The sequence below is a fragment of the Chiloscyllium plagiosum genome, chromosome 23 (genome assembly GCF_004010195.1).
Source record: "Chiloscyllium plagiosum isolate BGI_BamShark_2017 chromosome 23, ASM401019v2, whole genome shotgun sequence".
Classification (NCBI taxonomy): domain Eukaryota; kingdom Metazoa; phylum Chordata; class Chondrichthyes; order Orectolobiformes; family Hemiscylliidae; genus Chiloscyllium; species Chiloscyllium plagiosum.
In genome coordinates, this window is record NC_057732.1 from 15203763 (window position 1) to 15222681 (window position 18919).

Consider the following 18919-nt stretch of genomic DNA (forward strand, 5'->3'; position numbering starts at 1 on the left):
CCTGTAAATGTAGAATAGAAGAAGAATCCCTACAGTGTGGAAACAGGCCCTTTGGCCCAACAAGTCCCCAGCGACCCTCTGAAGAGTAGTCCAACCAGACCCATTCCCCATTACGCTACATTTCCCCTGACTCATGCACCTAACCTTCACATCCCTGAACACTATGTGCAATTTAGCATGGCCAATTGATCTAATCTGCACTTCTTTGGATTGTGGGAGGAAACCGGAGCACCCAAAGGAAACCCACGCAGACACGAGGAGAATGTTCAAACTCCACACAGACAGTCGCCCGAGGTTGGAATCGAACCTAGGGTCCCTGGCGCTCTGAGGTAACATTGAGCCACTCTATAAGAGGATGCATTTCCTGCGCACATATAACATGGCATGTTTCATCTCTGCTTTCTTCAAAGGCTTATAAAAGAGATTAAACCCGCTGCATAAGCATAATTCACATCCACAAATGACCGTCTGGTCATTTTTGAACAAGATTCAGTAAAACATTTTTTCCATTTAAAAATCAATACATCCTTGATTGAAATAATTTAACAATGTTCAGAAGAACAGGAAGATAATGGGAATAGCACAAGGTGGATCTCATTATGGCCCCTGCTTTCTGACTGGAAAAGGAAAAGCAGCATCTGCAGCCGTAACAAAGTATTGTGCTGCAGTTCGGGCTTTACTGAATGCACCATGTAGAAAACTGCTATCATGTGTCCTTCACTTGCATAAATGTTATACAAGCTCAGAATTATCTTTTCCCTCTTCAGTGAGTAGCACTGAGCAAGATGGCTGCAATTATCAAAAAAAGCATTGGCAGAACTTCATAATCTGATCTAGCAGGGCCAGAACTGAGTGCCACATTGGCACTACACTGACAACACTAGATCTGACCTTGTCTTGGGCAATTCCTAGGCTGCACCTAGCATGAATCAGTCAATAGCACACTGATACATTAAAAAGGCCACTAATGACCTCTTCTCTTTGGTTGATGTCTGTATCAAATAGAATATTAATCTATTATGACTTTCACTTTACTGATACATTACATGTTAATCCAGAGTAATACTTTTGCTTTTGTTTTTTTACTAATTATCAAAGTTGGCAACCTATCAATTTATCTTGCTGTAATAGTAAGCTTTGCCATCATATATTATTCTACAGAACCATTTGGATCCCAGATTAAATTATTTGCAAATCGTTTTCAAGTAGTTTGTCTTGGATTTATTCACTGACTTGCCTTTCAAAACAAATACTATTCAGAGACCTCCAACCCAAAAATAACTGCTCAGTTGTTTCTTCATATGTACAGCCTTTCTTTATGTCTTATCTTGAGGCATGAGCTCCATGCTGACTTCTTATCAAAAGCTAACTCCATCAGTCTACTCTCAGATGTTACAAGTACATTCTTACTGACATTGAAGTTCTGAAGTTTGAGAGATGATCGTCTGATCTTCTCCCATAAGTTCTCTTGTTAATTGCCCCTTAGAAAGTAATCATCTTCCTCAATAGGTTGGAATGTAAAGCAGCTAATGCAGGCTAAAGTTTAATCTTTTCTCATTTTCACAATGACTGTTGTATATTTGGGAAACATGGTAGACTGTTATTAAAGAGTCTGGTCATAATGATTGGACATTTTGGAAGTAAATTGTTTAGTCTAACTTTGTTGTCTGCAGATTCAGCACCTTCTTCATAAAGCTCCTGCTGTTGTTTAACATTCTGGCCTCTCGGTGTTCTGAAAATGTCACAACGACCATATCACCAGGACATGTCTAGTTCAACGAGTGCTCACCACATTCATTCTTGTTGGTGGAATGTGGATGCCAGGCTGTGATGCTAACACAACCAAAGCAGATGCAGACATTTAATGGATTTAGACATACCTTTCCCAGGAAGGCTGATAACAGGAAATGAATATTTCAATATCACATTTAAAGCAATAATTATGTGAAGGAGCTGTGGAAAAATACAGACTAGGCTAATATAGAGAGGTTTCATGTCATTGTGAGAAAAAAAGTCATTGTCGTAATCATTTATTTCCATTGTGGGAAGTGCATCTCTGTATCTATGGGTATTCTTACATTGCAGACCAGTAACAACATAGCAGCTACATTGAATGAAATACAAGTCATGTGTCTCAGTTACTGGCTGTTTGAATCAACCATTTGTTTGGTTGCTCATGTTAGGAGCGATACAGACCATACAAAATCAGCCTACACTTACAAAGCTCAATATAAAATGCTTACTGTCAGGCATGATTTCATACTTGAGTAGCACATGCTGAACAATCATGTGTGGGTTCATTATAGTGGCAGCAGCTAATTTAAAGTAATGAGTTGAACTTGTAATGTGACTCATTTATGTTTGTTAAGATGCTATGAAGTCCTATGCAGGCATCCACTCTCTGCAAACAGGAGGAATATGATCAAGACCTGTATCTTTTTTTAATTACCAGGCAGCTTCAGGAGCCTGTAGTTCCCCATTATTCCCTCCATAGCAAAACATTGACCAATCAAGTTCTACAAACCTTTCTTTTGTTTGTAGCATAAGTTGTTATGACTATTTGAAATTTGACATTTTTGTTTTCGTCCTGATGTGAACAAGACAAAAGGTTTCAGCAATTTGTCTCTCTTGTATGCAATATTCTAGTTTTGTTAACACCAAAAAGGTCAATAAGTGATAAGACATTGTGATATTAGCTGTGCTGGAGTTCCCTATTGCTTTCTGTAATGTGACTATCAATCTCTAACCTGTCTTCATAATGTAATTATCTGAAGCTGGAAACTGTTATGAATAACCTTCCTTTAGTTCTTGCCCTGCTTTGATTCAGTGAAATAAACAGAAAGCAAAATCACCATCAGATAATTCTTAACACATTCAGAAATAAATTGTTAACTTGACACTCTATACATCTTTTTATGGGCTTTGGCATTTCATCACATTGAAAACAATCATCTTGTTTTGTGCTATCACTTGGCAGTTAAATAACCCATCTTCGTTCACAATATGTCATTCATTGTGTGATTCTAATTACTCTCATGTATTTCACATTTTTCAACACTACATTCAATGGGTTCCTGGCCAATATCCTCCCCTGCTCTGCTGAGATTCCTGAAGCAAGCATCATTCCTAAAGCACAACCCTGTGGAACTGCTCACACTGCTGCAGCAAGAATTGTCAAGATTGTCCACAATATGGTAGCATTATGAGGACTGTTAGTATTAATGCTGTGGCATTCCACAAGGACAGAGAACAGTTGCTGTATTTACTTAGACTGTTAATATTCTCTTGGGATAGTCTTTATTAGTTTTAAAGGAAGATCTGCATTTTACAGTATTCTTTCACAACGTCATGACATCACAAAGTGCTTTACAGCCAATTAAGTATTTTAAAAGGGTGTGGCAGGTTGGAAAAGGTGGGAGGGTCTTGGGAATGCCATCCTAAGATTTCACAGACATTCCCATTTGCAATGCCACTGAAGTCAGTATGCATAATTGCGCCCAAACTCACTGTTGTATTGTAGAAAAATGCATTTGCAAATTTTCACACAGCAAGGTAACAGTAAAGTCGCTGTAATCCTAGAGGACCATACAACTGCTCTCTTAATCGGGAGAGACAACTGGTGGTGGCTTATCCAAAGGGTCACCACGGCCCAGGCAATGGGAGGGGGCAAGACAGACAGTTCTTCACGGTAACCTCAGCTGGGGCAGGAATGAACCCCCACTGCTACATTACAAACCAACTGTCCAGCCAACTGAGCTAGCAAACCCAACAATTGATTGTTCTTTGGAGCTGAATGTTTGAGGGACAAATGTCAACAAACACAAGATAGAAGTGCTTTAAATAGAATAATGGGATTTGTATTAACTTCACTAGAATGTTCAGTTAAGGTCTTAATAAGATGGCAGATCCAAAGGACTCTACCTCTGACAAAGCAGCCCATTCTTAAAGCTCTGCTGAAATGACAGCCAAGATTATAGGAGAGCTTTTCCAATCTGACAAATTACACATTCCCAGCCAATAATTTTCCGCTCAATAAATTAGATCGAAGAGGAAATTTCCTGTAAATAGATTTTCTTTATAAATCATTAGTATTGGGAACATGGACCTCAACTAGGCCTGTCCACCTTGGTCCTCCATTCCCCTCACCAAGACCCGCCAACCTGACCTCGGCGAGTCCCAGGACTCGTCCTTCAGTCTGATCCTGTTGCTTGCCACATTTTTCCAGGACTGTTGCAATCCCAGTAGTGACCACCGCTCTTGATGGCACTGCTGCAACAAGAGAGTTAATTGGCTGGTACCTCTGAGAGGTATCATGATGGAAGCATCAACGGCCCCAAAAAACAGCCCCAAGAGCCAAGAGGAGGTGACTTATGCCTGAGCTTTCCCCTGGGTCAGGAACCTCACCCCCAGTTAAATATTCAGCTCCATGAGTCATGGATGCAGAGATTGACAGGATATTATCAAAGGAGAGAAACATTAATTATAAGGAGCGACACATATAACTGAACTGCTCATGTAAAGAAATAATAGCAGTTGAAATGATGTTCATGCTTAAGAAATTTACAGTATGTTTACTTTTTTCTTGTCTGGATACTGTTGTGAATAAATTTATAACTACAAAAAAAAAATTAACTGAACTGCTCTACCAAGAGCAGAGAAGATTAGGATCATGATAACAGCTGTGCTCAGAATCAGTAGGGGCTTTGATAGGTCATTTGAGAAATTGGCAAAACCAATGGAGGTAAGGGACTTTTCTATTAATGCAGCAAGATGTAAGATCTTCCCAGAGTTGTGGAAGCTGATTTAATAATCATATTCAAAAGGAGAGTGGATTTTCCATTGATGAACAGAAGTTGGTGGGGTTATGGGGAAAGAGAAGGGCAGTGAGACTTTTCCGAAGAATCATCACAGCCAATTGTCTCTTTCTATCCTTAATAATTCTATGAAATCCTGGGCTGGGATTTGAACTGAGAACTTTCTGGTGTGAAACCAAGCATTCTACCAGGCAGAGGCTGGCTAGCTGGATGGCAAGAGTTACCTGACCCACACCAGCTCATGACTCTCCTCTGCCACCCGACCACATAGAGACGGTGCACTAGCAGAGGGAGTCATGCCATGACCCGCAACATTATGGAACAAACCATTGGCATTCTGAGACAATGAGTTGAAAATATTATACGAACGATGGATTCCCTAGCCTAGCTCATGCGTGTGAGTTATTTTTCTACGCAGCAACAGATCTTTGGGCTAGGCTTTGGGAACTAACCATTGTTCTTACTTGCTTCCATTCATTTTGAAGGATATCCCTTGTCTACTGGCAAAACATTATATGCTTCCTCCTCTGATGCTGCTGGATCAAAGTGCTAGGGCCATGTCATAAAATCTAGGAGCCCCCTTTTGTTCCATTTGCAATCTTATTCCTTTCCTCAAACACAGTTAGTTCTGGTGGTCACAAAGTATATCTTTTGTTTAAGACAGACAGTCTATCTTTGTATATCTTTTGTTTAAGACAGACAGTCTATCTTTAAGAAATGTAAGCTCATTGTAATTGGTGCTAGCTGGTAGCCAGCCAGTAGTGCATTTTACTGGTTTGTCTTTGCTGCAGGGTAACCACACACACTGATCCCCACATGTGCCACCTTGGATTCATGTAGGTTTCTCCAACAATATCAACTGGATCAGAGAATCTGAAATGTGGATAATAGCACCACCTACTGCAAAAATCAAGCATTACAAGATTCAAAAGCTGAACAGAATTTGGAGAAAAGAATGACACCAAAAAAATGTCTGGAGCAAGTTAGACTGACATGTGTGACTGTGTCAAAAGGAGAGAACTATTCAACATGTTATGTGATATTGTGTATGGTGCCTAATGGCTGTTTAGTGCATTACGGATAAAGTTAGTGCTTTGAACACGATCACATTCTAGTCTCAAATTGTGCTGAAAATTCCTCTACCCCTTCAGCAGTGACTTATTTGCTAAATTGTTGCACAAATTAATTTGTGTAATATTTGCCATTTGTCAGCTCAAGTGGACCAGATTTTACAATGCAATTTCTTTTGCAGTGGAAGCATTGCTACAGCCAACTTTGGGTGTATTCACTTATGCAGTCGTAACACCCCTCCATAATAGCAATACAAATTGCATGTTCTTGATGGTTGTTGGTCTGCCTAAAAAAAAGTCTAGTTAAGTGAGCTCAAGAAGAAAATTGACTCTCATATTCCTCCATGACAGGAGCTTGGTCAAAATTTCCAACAAAATTGCCAACTCGTCAGGACAATTTCAGTGTAAACAATCATTACATTCCAAGCTGTGAGGTGCAGACTGATTCTAAATCCCAGAGGTGAAAGGAAATATATTTCTACATTATAAATAATTTCATTTATTTGATTTGTTTATGTACATTATATTTGTATTGGAAAGAACTTCAGCTGAGTTATAAAATGACGGGCAAATATTTTAAAAATAATTAATTAACAATAACATCCATGCTTTTCTACATAAATTCTGATTGTGATGATTTGCTAATTATTTTCTACTAAGATGTCTGTTTACAGTTTCAACAGTGAAGAAGCAGCACTTGTCATTCAGTACAATGACAGCTACCAAGGCGAGTTTTTTAGTTGACACTTGCTTCAATCAGGGAGTCTGATAGTACATGGTGCCCTCCAGAAGGCATCTGTGGTGTTTAGGACAAGCAAATGCAAAGTTTCTCATATGATCAGGGTTAGTCAGAAGTCACATGACACCAGGTTATAGTCCAGCAAGTTTATTTGAAATCATATGGTTTCAGTGTCACCCCTCCTTCATCAGGTGGGGTGACTTCAAAACCAGATTTAAGAATGGAGATATGGAGACACACAGAGTACAAGAAAGGAAATATGAATTAAATTTAAATCATCTATAGGAAGACAAATAAAGATTAAGAAAGAAAGATGGGATTTAGAAATAAAATATACCTGTAAAGTTAAAAGAAAATTCTAACACCAATCAAAATTTGAAGGAATGAGATTCAATGACTATGAGTTGTGTTGACAATGATTCTGACACATTCTACCATTAAAACTTCAGTTAGACCAGAATAAGTTAGCCTAATTTTCTTTTTCTGGTATATTTCATTATTACCTTCTGGGTAAGTATCAAAATATCACAGGCTTCCCCATACTTCTTTGCTCACTATATAAGTGACACAGTAATACTGTGAGGCTCGGAGAGGAACCGAATAAACCAGGCCACAATTGCTGCATTTCCTGGACTCTGCAGTCTAATTTACTTAGACATAACTGCAAGTGTTGGTAGGTCATTACACATGGAGAAAATTATGCAAAATTCCCAAAGAAGGAGCATGTTGGTGTAAGTGGGGATATACTTGAAGTCCAATTCTTGATCTTTGAGAGGATCTTTGCCAGGTTTTGAGCCGATATGATTAACACTGTGATGCAGAGGTAAACATTCCTGCACTTTTGACACCCAGAATTAGTAGCCCCTGTGTAGGTCACACATGGTAAGTATGTTGTTTTACGAATATCCTTAAAAGTTAAAGTTTTGTTCATTAATGTGACAATTCAGTTTTCCACAAAAGGTATTCTTGCGATTTTTAATGCTGACAATTTAGCCTTCAATCGGTTTTACGCTATGAATTTGTACTGCACTGTGATATCCAAATTTACATAGAGCCTTTAGGGGTTGTTTTGAAATCAAATCCCAGAGATGGAAGGATGCCATGGTAATCCACTATATCACTTAGTACCTCTGAAATGATCTTTCACTTCCAATATTTCATTCAGAACACAACCAGCTTAAGATGAAGGATCGGCATTTCGAAAGCTAGTGCTTCCAATTAAACTTGTTGGACTATAACCTGGTGTTGTGTGATTTTTAACTTAATACCAAAAATGTTACTGAATTGTTTTTATAACATCATTATATTCATTTAGCTCATTCCAGACAGAGCATAAACTATGTCATAGTTTCAGTCAGACGTTTACTTTAAAATTGTTCTGAAATCTTAGAATGAAGTGCTTTACAAGAATGTCCCATTTTGTCTGTAATATGTCCTGTGCATTGGAAATGATCTCTTTGGCTAGGCATTGAAGCACAGACATCTTTATTAAAAGAAAGATTTAATATAATTGAAAATGTAAATTTCAGAGGTGCTTAAAATAAACGGCCTATATTTGTTGAAGAATACTTGGACAAAATCAGAAAATATTTTTGATGTAATACTCACATAGAATATTGTGATTGTAAAAGATATGTATGTGTTTCCAATGGGGTGTTGTAGAAAGTAATGTTTGTGAAAGGGTTAATGCTGAAAACTGCATGAAGCTCCGCACAGTCTGTCATATGGAATGGAGTGGAGAAAAGCAAAACAAAGGAGACAGGCCTACCATCTGTGTCTTCTCATAGTCTTTGTGACAACAATGTAACTTGTTCCTGATTGTTGTAATGTTTAAGGCAAAAGCCTCTTCTTATTGGACTACCTAGGAGTTTTCCTCTCTGATAGCAGACCTATGAAAGCAGACCCTAAAAGGAGGATGGTGGCAGCAAATCTACCTTTTCGTGACCATGCGTTCAGCTATGGCTCAGTTACGTGGTTCTCAGCAGCTCTGCAGCCACACAGCTTAGAGGTATACTAGCCACTGGAGAACTGCAAAAACATGTTCTAATGGGGAAATGCTTTTCAGACATACAGACACAATGTCCAGTGATGCCTGTGATAGACATCTGAAGATTTAGTTTAATCACACCATTACAATGAAAAGTTTGTTTAGCTTAGATGGCTAGGATGTAGTTCAGGGTACCCAGATTGCAGGTTAGATTTCCCTTCTACCAAAGGTAGGTTTGGGACTTGCCTCCTTGCTGTGCTCCTGAGAGTGGAAGGCAACGATAAACAAAAATTTCCAAGAGAACTACTCAGGATGAAGCAGCAGCAGTGAATGAGCTAAAGGCCTGCTTTTTGACAGAGCATGTAGTTTGTATTGATTTATATATTTAGCTGTTTGGCATAACGTTCATGGCTTCAATGGAAGGACTGTCAAACAAATGCTAACATTCTGCTTGAACACACTTCTACAGGCATTCTGACACTGGACACTGCCTGAAAAGCATTTCCCCATTAGAACGTGCTTTTTTTTATTTCTCCAATGGCCAGTATACCAGCAGGACAATGTTCCCTCTAAGCAGTGTGGCTTCAGAGCTGCTGGAAAACTCCATGCACGTCAACTGAAGTGCTGACATAGGGCTTGCTAGGAACTGCTGCAGTACCCAGAACCCGAAGGTCCACACAGTGGAAAAGAAACTTGCAGAAGAGATCAAAGAAAATGATATAAAGACACTCTATAGCTCTTCCTGAAACATGGTGGCATTGACATTAATAACTGGGAGGAGATTGCTATCAATCAAAATGGCATTGTCTATTAATCTGCATTGTGCTGAGTCCAAATGCCATAACAATGCTGAGCAGTGACAGGGGATGAAGGAAAATGAACTAAACCCTACACCCAGATCCCACTACCTTTTGGGACGCACTGACTCATACAGCCAAATATCATTGGATTGCCTTGTTCAGTCACAGGAAGACCCACTACACAGACTCATAGCCCTGAGTAGATGTCATCCTCAAACTGAAGAATGGTCAACAAGGATTTATATACTATTAATATCAAAGAAAGTATTTTGCCTTTAGTTGTTTGACGCAACGTCTAGGCTAACACAGAGCTGGTAATACTGTAACAGCATTATCCACTGAGACAGTACAAAGAAATGTTACATTGTTGATTTAAATGTTACTAAGTGGATGATAAAATTTTAGTATGGGTATACAAATGTTCTGTCTTTTTCAATCTTGGTGTCTTTCACCTTTTTCTAAAGAGAATCTCATTCATTCCATTTATTTTTCCATGCGAACTTTTGATCTTGATTTTGCAGTTGTCATGACAGAAGAATGGTCAGCATTTCCCATCATTACAGTGACACTGACAGCACTGTCTGGCATCTATACATGCCAGCTAAACATGGAAACCCAACATTTGCTGTCAGTGACATTGAGGTGTACTACTGAGGACTGCACAGTTGGATATCTATGAAATCATTTTAATTGACACAGACTTCCACTTTTACACTGCGATACTTGTAAAAACCCACAAAAAGCTTCTGTCATGTTTTATGAGCTGTAGCTGGATTTTTTTAAACAGTACCACACTTTAAATTACAACTCTGACCTTATAAAACTACTGTAGTTTTTAATTTGTGGGATGATTATAATTCTCCATTGTGATTAAAAAAAAACATAATTTTTTAAATTCAATATTTAAAAGGTTGCTTGTGTTATTTCAGCTTCTGGCTTAATCACAACTTGCTTGATTTTTGTCTGAACTCTGCGGAATCCCCTAGCACTAATACTTGAATCAACGAATGTTGAGAACAGTGCAATCCCTGCCAGATTGCAGGATATCTTTGGGGCAACTTCCTTCAGGGGTTAGCAGCAAGCAAAATAAAGGGGTCATCATCTCTCTGATCCCCTTCCTTTGCCTCAATTCATTGTCACAATTTCTTCCGTCCACACTCTGTTCCTTGAATTCAACCCTATCCTTCACTCTCACCCCATGGCTCTGATTGTTTTCCTCTCTCCCTCCTGCAGATCTTTATTCCCATCTTTCACCTTCTCCAGCACACTGTTACAGTCATACAGCAGAGAAACAGACTCTTCACTCCAACCAGTTTATGTCAATTATAATTCCAAACTAAACTAGTCCTACTTGCCTGCTCCTGGTCCATATCCCTCCAAACCTCTCCTATTGATTACCTATCCAAGTGTCTTTTAGATGTTGTAATTGCACCCACATCCATCACTTTCTCTGGAAGTTCATTCCACATGCAAACCAGTGTAAAAACTTTGCCCCTCGTGTGTTTATTTAAACCTGCCTCCTCTCACCTTAAAAAGATGCCATCTGGTCTTGAAACCTGAGGGAAAAGACACGCACAATTATATATGAAACATCAGATTAAATAGTTACTTGCCAGAATGAGCCAGTAGCTGGTAGCATGCCATTTTAAATAGCTGCCAGTATTGAAGATTTATGCCCAGGATTAGTTAAGGGAGGTTCGCAGCATTAATTGGGAAAAGGATAGAATTGCTGAAGGCACTAAAATGACAGGGCATGGATGAGAAGGTTTGGAGTTCTAGATTCCAGGCAAGAGGAAGTCAAGTCCAGTATTGGTTACTGGATAGACTGGAGATGATGATGAGTAACAGCATTAATTCTGTTGGAGACCGGCAACAGAATATAATTAATTTAATTTTTGAAAGTGTACTGGTCAATCACTATTATCACACAGGAGTAAAACAAACAGCAAAGGAAGTGTACATCGACGAGAAATACAGACATTTCCAAGATCTTTATTCAAGCATAAGCAACGGCTGCCAAAGTCAGCATTTATTATTTAATCATACAGTCAACCTTGAGACCACACTGGTGGGCCTTCTGTATGGATTGCAGTGGTCAATGAAGAAGAGGACTTTGATTTCTGGTTCAAATGCAGATAAAATTGCAGGCAATGCTCCCAGTTCATACACTGCTGATCTCTTGTTTCACTTCAGTAGAAACATAGTTGAAGAATTAATTTAAAGTAACAGGGTTTCTTCTGTCAAAGAATATCTTTTATTGCCATTCGACAAATAATGGCATCCAACAAATTGCCAACCTTTTCCTCAGGAGGAGATACTTTGTAAATCTGTGTATAGTAAAACATTTTGGTTATAGTTCATTTGGAATGACAGTAAGGCATTTCTTCCTCTCAAATAAACATGTGCTATCCTGCAAAGGATTATAGGTGCGAAGAGGAATCAACTATCGACTTAACAATGAGATCCTAATGAAGGTGAAGAAAGCATTATCCAACTATGCTAGAACACTTTTCTGTCAATGATTCAGCTGCAAGCATTTTTGAATACCATTACGTCCATATGAATACGTATGCATCTTAACAGGAATGTCAGTGGTGTAAATGTAAATATTAATCTGAAAACCAGCACAGGAGTAAAGAAAATGGATTGAATGGTTCAGCACATCAGCCATTTGTTTTTGTGCAACCAGTTATAATTTTCTGATACAAAGTTTCATTGACATGTAATTGTTACCATACAAAATAGACTTATTGCAGCAAATCATAATTTATCCCCAATGATAGTGGTATCAAATGATAAGTCAAAACTGCATGAAATGAAAATGGTGATTTGGATGCAGACTTTAAGAAAACAACTTAATTTTAAATCCTGTAATGAAGAAGTCACGTTACTCACAAACCTTTTTAATTTTGGTCATATCTGCCATTGTTGAGAGATCCTGGACATGAATCTGTTGCCCATCCACTTGCCTTATAACACCTTCCAAATCAGATTTTTTCTCTCCATCATCCACCAGAACAATGAGAACAGCCGAGTCACTATCTGAAATCCCAAATTTTCTGAACGCATCTGAAATCTTCAGAAAAATAACTAATGAAATTGTGACTTTTTAACCGTCAACATCCTCTCTGAAGAACAGCATGGAGTATAGGTGTTGGGAGGTCATGTCGCGGCTGTACAGGACATTGGTTAGACCACTTTTGGAATATTGTGTGCAATTCTGGTCTCTGTCCTATTGTGAGAATGTGTGAAACTTCCAACGGTTCAGAAACGTTTTACAAGGATGTTGCCAGGGTTGAAGGATTTGAGCTCTAGGGAGAAGCTGACTATGTTAGGGTTGTTTTCCCTGGAGCATCGGAGGCTGAGGGGTGACTTTATAGGGGCTTATAAAATCACGAGAGATGTGGATAGGATAAATAAACAAGGTCTTTTCCCAGCAGTTGGGGAGTCTGGAACTAGAGGGCATAAGTTTAGGGTGAGGGGGGAAAGATTTAAAAGGGACATCAGGGGCAACATTTTCATGCAAAAGGTGGTACGTGTATGAAATGAGCTGCCAGAGGAGTGGTGGAGGCTGGTAAAATTACAACATTTAAGACATATCTGGATGGATATATGAATAAGAAGAGTTTAGAGGAATATGGGCCAAGTGCAGGCAAATGGAAGTAAATTAATAAAGGATATCTGGTCAGCAAGAACAAGTGGACCAAAGAGTCTGTTTCAGTGCTATTCACCTCTATGACTCTAAGAAATGTTCAAGAATCATGTTTTAAAGAAAAGCAAAATTAAAAGAAAGACACTAGTGACAGAAATGAAAGAAGAGTTGAATGTGCTACCACCCTGAATGTTGGATAAAAAAAGTGTGGCTGATAAGCATTTCATATTCTCCTTCCAAATGGTGTCTGAAAACAACCACGCAACTGCTGGGAATAATTCTATCATTCTAATTATGAGAGGCTAGCAAAAGATGTTAAAGAGCGTATATTCTTGAAGATACAGGAGGATTGCATAATGTTCAGCACCATTTGCAACTCCTCAGATACTGCAGCAGTCCACATCCAGGTTCAGGCTTACAAGTAGAAAGTAACATTCACACCATACAAATGGCAGGGAATGACTGTTTCTTATTGGGGGTGACCTAACCATGACCCATTGACATTTAATGGCATTAGCATTAATAAATCCCTCACTAACGTCATCCTGGGAGTTACCATTGAATAGAAACTGAACTGGATTAACCAAACAAATACAGTGGCTACAAGAGCACATCAGAGGCTATAAATACTGCAGTGAATAAGTAACCTCTGGACTCCTCAAAGCCTGTCTACGACCTGGAAGGCACAAGTCTGAAGTGTGATGGAATGCTCCCCACTTACCTCAACCACACTCAAGAAGCTTGAAACCATCCAGGACAAAAGCAGCCCCATTGACTGCTTGTGAGTGTGGTGCCATTCACTCTACTACTGATGCCCTCTACACACTGCTGTTACAATCTACAAAATGCACTGCAGAAATTTGTCAAAGCCACAGAGAACACCTTCAAAACTCACAAACACTTCCATCCATAAAATGACAAAAAGCAGCAGATAAATCGGAACACCACCACCTGCAAGTTTATCTCAAGGTAATTCACCATCTGAACTTGGAAAAGCATCATGTCCCCTCACTGTTGTTGGGACAAAATCCTGGAACTCCATCCCCAATGACATGCTGGGTCTATCTGTAGCAATTCAAGAAGGAAGCTCACTACCACCTACTTTCTCAAGGGCAAGTAGGGACTGATAATAAATGCTGGCCCAGTCAGCAAGACCCATGTCCTATTAGTGAATAAAGAAATTACAAGCAAAATCTTGAATAGCTGAGCCAGATTTTATAGCTCTTTTTTCTACACCTGTTGCCATGTTTACAATTCAGAAAAAAAATTCATTTCTAATTAAAAAAAAACATTATATTACTGAGTGACACTAATGGCTGATTCCTGCATGGCCACTGTACTTCTCACTTAGAGATACCAGTTTATAACTGTGAGGTTCAACTCTATGTAGTTCTACAACTGCAGTATTCTGGACATGAAGAGAAATGCAAAACAGCACAAATGCATCTGATAAAGTGTACAAGTTATTACACCAAAATCAATTCACTGCTCAGAAAATCAAGCCTTACATTATTTGTTGGAGAGAGATTAAATATGATTTCAGAATAAAGGCCTCTTGTCTTCATTTTGGCCAGTTTGTGTAAATGAACAGCTTTGTTGACTGCCAGAAGTATCTGAAATGGATCAACTATCTGAAAGAGAGAGATAAAGACCATGTGCAGTTTATACAAAAGCATGTATTGCATTGGTAGCTCCATGTAAATTGGCAGTTTCATATAGTTTTCTCAATGATAACAGAGCAGGTCAGGAGCATTTTACAAACAAGTTCCCCCAAATGAAAATCACAACTTACAATATTGTAGAATAATATCTTTTGAAATCAGCTTAGACACTGATAATGCAGTGATTTTACAAAAGGAACTTAACTCTTGCAATTGTATGTAGAGTTGATTAGAAACTGCTACAAGTGCAGCACTTCCGTTTGAGTTCTCTGTACAACAGCAGGCCCTACCCACATCACTATGACTTTCTCCATAGATAGAGGCAGGGAAGCAGGCCCAGAATCTACCCCATCCTGAACAGAGATCAAATTAATATTAACACCAATCTGATCCACATGAGCTGTCCAGCAAATGAGCTAACCATGCCAGATATTTAGAGTTGCAGTGGAATGTACACTTTGACATGCAAGCTGCATTCTGAAACTATCGCAATGATGGGAGAGACTCCAATCTCTTGTCATCAGATAGCGGATCAGGGGACTCACCCTCTCAACACCTGAATTTGGTGTACGTTGGAAGGATTTACAAGCTAATTCTTAACCTGTACACTTACGTTATGTGTGTACCTTCCTTATCTGTAAAATTCTGAGGTAGAATGGGTACCTGGAGCTTTTGGTTTAGAGCTGAAATTGTGTTGCTGGAAAAGCGCAGCAGGTCAGGCAGCATCCAAGGAGCAGGAGAATCGACGTTTCGGGCATGAGCCCTTCTTCCGACACGTCGATTCTCCTGCTCCAAGGATGCTGCGTGACCTGCTGCGCTTTTCCACCATTTTCAGCTCTGATCTCCAGCATCTGCAGTCCTCACTTTCTCCTAGTTCACTTTTGGATTAGAAGCAGGCATGCTAATCAGTTGTCCAACTGCTCTATTTAACATCTGAAAACCAACTTGAAGGTTGCTGCCAATCTAGTTCAACCCTGACCCAGTTTATTTCATATAATATCCAATGCTCCTGTAGCTAGATTGGGCAAGACTCTGAGAAAAATGACAACAACCAAAACAGCCAAAAATTCATCCATGTAAATTTGTATAGGCCTTTGGGGAAAAAAAAAGTGACCCTCAGGCTAATGTTTTTTCTGTTTACCCTATAGCTACTGAAGACAGCATGAAAATGCATTCATTACATCAGCAACAGTTGGCCAGTGACTGAATATGGAAACTTCCTGATGGAAAATAGATCAAGCAACCTTGCGATGCATTACTCACTAACCCAAAGGTGACAGTATAACAAACTTGTAAGAAAATTACATGAAACTGGAAACCACACTTTATTAAACAAAATAACAAGAATCTATCAAATATATTGGTTACTCTGCTCATCAGTTTCTCTCTTGCTCACAGATGTACCACCTTCTTTCCTCAGAAGAAATCTTCATGACTGCAGGATTCCCTTTATGTACATATTAAAAACAAAATCACAGCAATAATTAGATTATCATTCTCACCATGGATGCATTTACCAATGCTCCATCTATGGTTCCTTCCATAGCTTTCTTTCGAAGTTCAGCAGCATTTTTAACATCTTTAAACAACAGAAGTGTCACAGTGCATCCTGGAAAGAGTTCTAGCTCATGTATCATAATCATCTTGTTCGTCTGATGATCAGCATACCTGAAGTGACAAGGTGACAATGTCTTAACAAAATCTTGCTAAGAAAAAAATAGACCGTGCAGTTAGGTTCAATGATTACAAAGTAAAATTCTTCCTTGAAAAATGTTGCATGGTTCATGCCAAGACCAACACAAAACCAACTAGTAATGGAAAAAAAAAGTTAAAACAGAAATACCAAGAATTCATTCACTTACTGGTTATATACTATTTCAGGAAAATAATTTACTTTATTTTCCAACAGCGACATACTGCAGACACCAGAGATCTGTTTTTATTTCATGTTTCTCACATCATAGTATTTGGCTTTTATATAAATAGAAAATGCTGGAGAAATGCAAGAGGTCTGGAAGAACCTCTTCTTCAGAACTATATGGTTAAGAAGAGTTATACTGGATTTGAAACATTAATTCTGTTTCTCTCTCCATTGGTACTGCTGAGCCTGCTACGTTTCACAGTTTGCCCGAAACAAATAAAAAAAACATAAAAACACAGACTTACTGCATTAATGGTGAAATTTATGAATTAATATTTTGTCCATCCACAATATTTCTGATCTACATTCTTCTCAATGCGCCTCACCAGGAGAAAAGGGCAATATTCAATAAAGAAAAAACTGTAAACGTCCTTCATTGATTATTCAATAATAGTAATTTCAGCATTTTTTTCCAGGTACTTAAATTCCTCGTGTGACTTGCCTTGAGAACTATGTTTACAAACACTATTCTCTACAACCTTTTAGAGTCAGAGAGATGTTCAGCACGGAAACAGACACTTCAGTCCAATTCGTCCATGCCAACCAGATATCCCAACCCAATCTAGTCCTACTTATCAGCACCCGGCCCATATCCCTCCAAATCCTTCCTGTAAATACACCCATCCAAGTGCCTTTTAAATGTTGCAATTGCACCAGCCTCCACCACTTCCTCTGGCAGCTCATTCCAAACATGAACTACCCTATGCCCCTTAGGTCTCTTTTATATCTGTCCCTTCTCAACCTAAACCCTCTAGTTGTGGTCTCCCCCATCCCAGGGAAAAGACCTTGTTTATTTACCCTCTCCATATCTTTTGCGATTTTATAAACCTCTATAAGGTCAACTGTTAGCCTCCAAAACTCTAGGGAAAACAGCCTCAGCCTATTTAATCTCTCCCTATAGCTCAAATCCTCCAATCCTGGCAATATCCTTGTAAATCTTTTCTGAACCCTTTCAAGTTTCACAACATCCTTACGACAGGGAGGAGACCAGAAGTGCACGCAATGTTCCAAAAGTGGCCTAACCAACATCCTGTACAGCCGCAACATGACCTTCTATACTCAATACTCTGACCAATAAAGGAAAGCATACCAAACACCTTCTTCACTAACCTATCTACCTGCAACTCTACTTTCAAGGAACTATGAACCTGCACTCTAAGGTCTCTTTGTTCAACAACACTCCCTAGGACCTTACCATTAAGTGTTTTAACGCCTTAATTTTTGGGACATTTATTATTTAAGATCTTATAAATACCTACAGTGTGGTTATAAATATTCACTAAGCAAAGCATCACTGGTAATGAACAGCATTGAGAGATTCACAACTTGGAAGCTCATATAATGCTTATATAATTTACCCAGCCCTTCTTGCTTCACATCTACCACAGCAACTGGCTTGAGAATCACAGTGCCATTTCAGAAATTGAATTCAGCCACAGTCTGCTTGTTAGACAACTAACTGAACGGTAGCCCTGGCTGGGTAGTAAGGGCGTTATCTCAAAATTAAATGGTTATGTCCAAGTCAATAATTTGATTTCCTGATGAACGGCTTTTGCCGGAACGTCGATTTTCCTGCGCCTCGGATGCTGCCTGAACTGCTGTGCTTTTCCAGCGCCACTCTAATCTCGACTGAGAAGTCAATAATAGTCTGCGGTTCAGACATCCCTCATATCGTACAATCAGCAACATAATGATTAACTAATATAAATTTTGGTGAGAGACGGATCAAAATAACCGACCAGGAAGGTGACAGCAGCAGGTGAAGGATAAACAAGAGAGTGAGAGCCTAGAGTGTCCATAAAGAAGACAGAAATAGAGCACTAAAGCGAAAGCAAAAAGTTGCGGATGCTGGAAATCTGAAAAAAGTGCTGGAAAACCTTGCAATGGGCAGCATCGTTGGGGAGAAAACGACAAGTTAATGTTTCGAGTCCAGATTGATTTTTATTCATAATAACGTGTGCATTTCCATAGATGCTGCCAGACTTGCTGAGCTTCTGCTTTTTTTTTGTCTCATATATCCGGCACCTACATTGCTTTTAATCACATTGCGACTACTACAGAGGGTAACACAACTCACCATTGGAACAGCTCCGGCAGGCCAATCCCGCCCCCGGAAACCGAAACTCCCGATAAAGGTTCCGCCCCACAAACAAAGTGACCACCTCCATCTCCAGCCACGTCTCGCCCCGCCCAGTATTATGCACCTGCCATTGGCCCCTCATCCCGCCATTGGCCCCTCTCACCAATGACGACCTTGAACCCGCCCCACACCGCG

At 39.3% G+C, this 18919-nt stretch overlaps 1 protein-coding gene across 1 annotated transcript; it reads right to left on the bottom strand.

Moving 5' to 3' along the window:
• Positions 1-11386: 11386 nt before the first annotated feature.
• On the bottom strand, positions 11387-18811 carry tprkb (Tp53rk binding protein). The gene is made up of 5 exons (XM_043713594.1): positions 18722-18811; positions 16226-16391; positions 14571-14693; positions 12310-12486; positions 11387-11737 (listed from the first exon to the last, which is right to left on the bottom strand). Exons 2-5 carry the CDS (start codon positions 16364-16366, stop codon positions 11651-11653), a joined length of 528 nt encoding a protein of 175 aa, XP_043569529.1. The 5' UTR covers positions 16367-16391; positions 18722-18811; the 3' UTR covers positions 11387-11650.
• Positions 18812-18919: the final 108 nt, after the last annotated feature.

What these genes read in the sequence shown, in the direction of transcription:
- tprkb (XM_043713594.1), bottom strand. Translation starts at nt 16,366, where the DNA reads ATGATTATGATACATGAGCTAGAACTCTTTCCAGGATGCACTGTGACA. An exon ending in ATCTCTCTCCAACAAATAAT is followed by an intron (nt 12,487 to 14,570) that starts GTAAGGCTTGAT and finishes ATTTTTCTGAAG; the next exon opens with ATTTCAGATGCGTTCAGAAA. An exon ending in ATATGACCAAAATTAAAAAG is followed by an intron (nt 11,738 to 12,309) that starts GTTTGTGAGTAA and finishes TACTATACACAG; the next exon opens with ATTTACAAAGTATCTCCTCC.